This window comes from Oryzias melastigma, linkage group LG6, assembly GCF_002922805.2.
Source record: "Oryzias melastigma strain HK-1 linkage group LG6, ASM292280v2, whole genome shotgun sequence".
Taxonomy (NCBI): domain Eukaryota; kingdom Metazoa; phylum Chordata; class Actinopteri; order Beloniformes; family Adrianichthyidae; genus Oryzias; species Oryzias melastigma.
The window spans coordinates 31504363-31510762 of NC_050517.1; the positions used below are offsets into that span (position 1 = coordinate 31504363).

Here is a 6400-nt window from a genome sequence, read left to right on the forward strand (position 1 = left end):
TTAAACCAGTTAAAAGCTCTTCCAGTAATTCCAACCATGTCATGAAGTCTATTTAAAAGAATGGAGTGGTCAACTGTGTCAAATGCTGACACAGGCTAATTTAGAGTTTAGCTTCTATTTTAGCAACACCTTTAGGCTAATTTAGTTTACTGATCATTTTAGGCTATTTTGGAGTTTAGTTAGTAAATTTTCTTTCTGAATTTTTTTTAACCAACTTTTCAGAAATTCAAAAAGAAAATTAAATGTTTTAAAATTCAGAAAGAAAATCCAAAGGTTTAAAAATACAGAATCTGCATAAAATTTCACTTGTTTTTAATTATTATACTTTTGGGTGGCAGCAACTAACAGTGGCAAAAAGATGAGTAACAATAAAAAAAGGAAAGATTATTATAATCTTAAATAAATGAGATTAAATTGGTGGCCTAATTTGACCTGGTGGGTTCTGCAGGCTAATTTTAGAGAATGAAACTCATGAATGTGATTTTGTTTTTCAAATGACTGAAATGTGGTCAGAACTGAAGTCATGGAGTTTGACTCATTCTGCCCAAAAATGAACGCAGATGTCTGCAAAACTGAAAAACATAAGAAAAAGTGGTAAAACTGAAGTATCTCCTTTCACAGGTACATCTCAATAAAATAACAATTTCATACACACATTTTAGTATTTAACAACAAAAATACTGTGTGACCTTTTATTTCAAGATTTTAAAAAAACACTTTGATGAAAATAATTAAAATAGATCAAAAGATGATCGAAAAAATATATCCTACCTTGTTCCTATAATCCTTAAAGCTACTTAAAAAAACCTAAAATGTTTGTAAATGCGGCTTTCTCCTGTTTGCTCCTCTGTTTTTTATTCAGCCTCTTTTCACTCACCTGCAGTTCGCGCACCACCTTCTTGATCAGGTAGTTGCCGAGCTCCACTCCTTGCAGACCCGCCTGGGTTGAGGAGATGGAATAAAAGATGGCAGAATTTATCTTGTTGACATCCTCCTCCGAGTCCAGGGTTGCAAACTCACGGACAATACTCTGAGGGAACAAACACACCTTTGCTGAGTGACCGAAATAAATCCGCCGTCTCGACACGAAGCCATTTCTAAGCTGCAGCGCCGAGGCTGGAAATAGCTACAAATGAACTGTTTCAGAGCTCCTGGCACAAAAGGAGGAAAGTTTCTCACTTTGAAATATTATCAAATATCAGCGTGGAGAAACGGCACAGTTTTCTCACACGAAACGACAAGAAAAAGAATGGAGCGCCGCTCCCGCAGGGACGTCCAATTTAGAGCGCCTGCTATTGTTTTTCCTCACAGAAACAATCTCAACTCATCTCAAAAAAACGACAGCAGCAGGCTGCACCCTCAGACCTGAATGTTATCGGAGATTTCCTCCGTCAGAGCCACGTGGAGCACCACCAACGGCTCCCCTGGCATGGCGGCGTGGGTGAAGGCATAGCAGCGCCGATACGGACCCACCCGGCGCTTCAGGTCGGTCCAGTTCCTTACAGGATGCACCGCCTCGTACCTGCCAGAGGAGAGGAAACCTTCAGTTTGACAGCCTGGTTAACATTATATCCCTGCTGTTTCTATTGGTCGGGATTTTTTATGGTTTTCTTACTTCATCTGCAGTTTAAACTTAGAATTTAAAAGTTGCTTTTCTCATGACAGGATTGTACTAAAGCTGGAGTGTCAAACTCAATCGCACAGGAGCTAAAATCATTTACTGAACACTCTAAAACTATATTTTTAAAACTTTAAAACTGGAACTTTTTAACATAATTATGAAAAAGATATATAGCATTACCCGTGATAATGATAGTGTGAATGCTGTAAGATGGATTTGGCGGCTGAAGATGCTGAAATTGATAGCTAAAAACGCTGAAACTGATAGCTGAAAAAGATTAAAACTGTTAGCTGAAAATGATGAAGCTGATAGCCAGCTAAAGTATTAACTAAATGCCAAATTAGCATAAAAAACGAATAAAAAAAATGAACTTAGGTTAGCCAAAACAGCTAGCATGTACCTGAAAAAATTAGCTCGACTTTAAAATAGCTTAAAACACTAAAAAATCATAAACTGGCCGAAACAGCTAGTGTGTAAATATTAGCCTAACTTCAAACAGTCTAAAAAACAAAAACAAAAAAGCCTAAATTAGCCAAAACAATTTGCATGTAGCTGAAAAATTAGCTAAACTACAAATCAGCTTAAAAAACTACAAATAAAAGCTTAAGTTAGCCAAAACATCTAGTATGTAAATATTAGCTTAACTCATAAATAAACTAAAAAAACAAAAAAAGAATAAATTCACCAGAGCAGCTAGCATGTAGCTGAAACATTAGCTAAACGCCAAAATAGCCTAAAAAATCTTAGTAAATGCTAAAATAGTCCAAAAAAACTAGCAGAATGCTAATTTTTTAAACTTTTTAATCTTAAATAATTCCTTACTGTAATCTTCATATAAAAAATAATACTAAAACATTTTAAAAATGAAACCAATAGTCTATCCTCTCCCATCATAGTTCAGACTGAAGAAGCGTGGAATAATAAGCCTCGATCGGTCAGATTGAGAAAAAAAAATGTGACTCTGAAAGTGTTTGGGGGCCGGACCAAACGTGGGCCGTAGTTTGGGGACCGCTGACTCACACAAAAAGTGATTCGCGACCCTCTTTCATAACCTCTGGGGAATAAAAAGAAATTAAACAAACAAGTGTGTGTCTGTTGTACAAAAGGTTTCATCATTTCTGCCAAATATTTTTCTTGTTAGTGTCATTAGCATCTGAAATTGAATGTTTTCCATTTATTATTATCCAAGTTTTGTTAAAGGAAGAATATTTAGAATAATAATGTATAGAATTGATCTCAGAACTTTCTTTCCTTCTATTTATTTTAGGACAAACCAAGTCCAGAAGGACCGGGCCGGCCAGCTGGTTCTGGTTCTTTGAGAGCTAAAGTTGGTAAAGCCTAAATCCTGGTGAGTTTTGGATATTTATGACAGAAAACGTTTGATGTATTCTCCTGAACCAATGCTTAGCTTTAGGTTTGTTGAAATAAGGTATCAGTAGCTTTTATCATCTTATCCTCCAAAGGACAGAATGTTCTATTATTCCGCCACAACTCAACTATCTATCTATCTATCTATCAATCTATCTATCTATCTATCTATCTATCTATCTATCTATCTTCTTCCATATGGACGAATGTTTGGGTTTTGTTTGCATTAATAGTCATCCAAAATCTTCTCTGGGGACTGGATCTAGTCTGGACCTCGACGTATAATTTATAAGTGAATTCAATCCTCTGTTTTTCTTTAATTTACATGAAAACTGATTATTTTTTAAGTTTTTTTTATTTTTTCTTCTGAACTGGGCCTCTGAAGCGGAGGAAGTGCGGCTCAGGTGGAGGACCGGGTTTTGGACTAATCCCAGAGCTGCTGTTTGGCTCAAACGAAGGGAATCGGCTTTAGAAATGACAGGCCTTTAATGTATTTGGACAGTTGACTAAAAAGCTGCTCTGTGGACAGGTGTGAGGCTTTGCTTCATTATTTCTTCATCAATGAAGGCGGTTACAGGTTTGTACTTGACTTCCTTGGTCGTGTTTGGAAGAACAACAGAAACGGCAGAAATGCACTTAAAAATGAAGAAAAAAGCTGGAACACTGAGTGCAGCTAATCAACAGGTTGATTCATTAGTTCACCGAATGCAGAACGTTACTACATTTGAGCTTTTAGTGTTTATTGATTCAGGAGGCAGATGAAATTATTCAACTAAAGAAGAATTTGTTCAAATGCAACACAATTAACCAGAGCTTGTTTGTGAAGTTTTATTACGTCTCTAAATCCCAGAAAGTAATCTAATTTTTATCAGGTTCTCATAGTTTTTAATATCTGTGCTTTAAAAAAAATCAGCAGCCTTTTAAGCTTATTTAAGCATATAAATGTATGTTCTTTAAAAAATTAGAGGTTTATTTTATGATTTAAATAAGAAAATATAGCTATTTTTTAAATAATGTTTTTTACTTACTTTAAGCAATAAAAATATTCTAAGATAAATTAAAAATATATTACAGAAGTTTCTACAAGTATATTTTTAGGAATATGATGATTTGTTTTTAATCAATACTAATGAATACAAAAATAAAGTCAATTAATGACTTCTCTCTGGACCTAAAATGATTCTTAAAACAGGGAATTTAGAATATTTTAGCTTCTAAAGGACCAAAAACAATATATTGTAAGAATATATTTCAGATCAACATTGTGTCAAAGATGTATTTGTTTTTATAGAAGCCAAAAACAGCCTTCCCTACATTTATATATATATATATATATATATCATTTTCCTCTGATAACAAGATCCACTTTCTCATTTTCACAAAAAACAAAATTTGCTTTCTGTTGATAATGAGATAATGAAGAATAAACTGTAGTGTCTCTCTCTCCCTCTGAGACCTGACCTGTTTTAAGTCTCAACAAAAACAGCAGATAAAAACACTCATTCGTCCATTCATGAATGAATGAACAGATGAAAACCCTCCACAAAAGTTGTTTTTTAGTCTATTTCTTGATGTTTTCGTCGATCAACGCTCCTCAAATGGTTTAATTCCATCTTCCTTACTTTATTTCCCTAAAACCCCCAAACAAACAGGTTGAACGACAGAACGCCGGGCGTTTCTGCATGGTGCGTTCACTGAACTCTGGACATTCTCAGCAAAACAAAGCAGTTTATCGGAGAAAATGCTGAATATCAGAAAAACTGATCAATTTATAATTGATTGATTTAATTGTACACATTTTTTGTGATAAACTGCTTTGTTTTGTCGATTAAATTAAAAAAAAAGTATTGTAGCGGATTGAGTTGGTCTCAGTGGCTGTTTGGGTCTGCTAATGTCTGGAGCTCAGTGAAGGCACCACATGGAGATGCTCGTCGGCCCTGAATTCTGTCGGTTTTGTCAATAAATCGATTTATTTGGAGGGAAATAAAAGGAAGAGGGCTGGTGCATGAGATAGAATTAAGGTGTTTAAAGAGCGTAGACCCACTAATAAATAAAAAAAATGACTAAAAAACATATTTTATGGAGTGTGTAATTTTGCTCTTTAGTTGTTAACCACAGAATAAACAGACACAAAACAGGTAAAGAGTCTGCATCTCATTATCATGAGAAAATGAAATTCATTTTCTCATGATAACAAGATAGTTGATCTCGTTATCATGAGAAAACAGTCCAAGCAGCTGTTTGTTTAAGGTAACATGTTTGTACTAAAATGTTTGCATTTTAATGCTATATAAATACAAATTTTTCAAATTGTTGAAAACAGTTGTATTTGTGCCATAAAAAACGCTGGGCGGGGCCACAAGCTCCATGCTCCGCCCCATTCTGATGCTTCCTCTGGTAGATAAATAGATCCATGAACGTCTTTGTTTTCTTTGTCTGAGCTGGAATTTCACTTAAAACTGTGGAGCTGGATAGCTCCATGGCTGCTCGCCCTTTTTGGTGCACCAGTTAAGTGGTGTGAGGAGCTGTAAGCTAGCAGGAGAGAGTGTAAACAAAGGAATGCTGGGATACCAACGTAGGGTTACCAACAGTCCCGCCCACAAACCAGACGTGAATTTCTCATGAGCTTCAGATTTTTTTTCTTTTCTAAACAACACAAGGTTTTTGATTTGGGCTAAAAAATAGCATCATCATAATTAAAAGAATTAATAATTAATTCTGTGGGTTTTTATTATTTTTTTATTTTTTTTCAGTTCAAACTTAATACTCAACTCATACAAACTTAAATTGAAATTGAAGTTTTCCCCAGAAATAAAACCAGCAGCAGGTAAAATGTTATTTTGGTAACTATATAAGTGATTTAAGACTGTAACAAAACATTCTGAGCTCAGACGGGCAGAGAAACCCCATGTGTGTGGTGCAGGAAAGCTCGTACTGGCTGATCTTCTGCAGGATCTCGCATGGAGACTGCCAGGTGATCCTCTCCAGCCGCAGCAGACCCACAGAGAACCACTCGGACAGCAGGCTCTTCAGAGTGCTGCTAAGTTCCTGGGAGATTAAAAAGAGAGAGGATGTTTTAAAACAATGCAAACACATGTAGATGAAAATATTCAGTCAAGTTAAAGCAGGGGTGTCAAACTCAATCACACAGGAGGCCATAATCCAAAACACACCTGAAGTCGCGGGAGGAACAGGATAAACATTTATTGAACACTCTAAAACTACATTCTTAAAACGTTAAAACCATAACTTTGAACATATTTATGAACAAAATATATAGCATTACCTGTGATAATGCTAGTGTGAATGCTGTAAGCGGAATTTGGAGATGCTAGTGCTGATAGCTGAAGATGCTGAAATTGATAGCTAAAAACTGCGAAAAGACTGAAGCTGATAGCCAGCTAAAATATT

At 35.5% G+C, this 6400-nt stretch overlaps 1 protein-coding gene across 1 annotated transcript in view; it reads right to left on the bottom strand.

Moving 5' to 3' along the window:
- mlycd (malonyl-CoA decarboxylase) overlaps nucleotides 1–6400 on the bottom strand; it is a 20035-nt gene that overhangs the window by 5877 nt on the left and 7758 nt on the right. The window contains exons 2-4 of the mRNA XM_024281677.2: nucleotides 5925–6037; nucleotides 1366–1522; nucleotides 878–1030 (exon numbers count right to left, since the gene is read on the bottom strand). Coding sequence (XP_024137445.1) covers nucleotides 878–1030; nucleotides 1366–1522; nucleotides 5925–6037 — 423 coding nt within the window. The remainder of the gene's footprint in view (nucleotides 1–877; nucleotides 1031–1365; nucleotides 1523–5924; nucleotides 6038–6400) is intronic.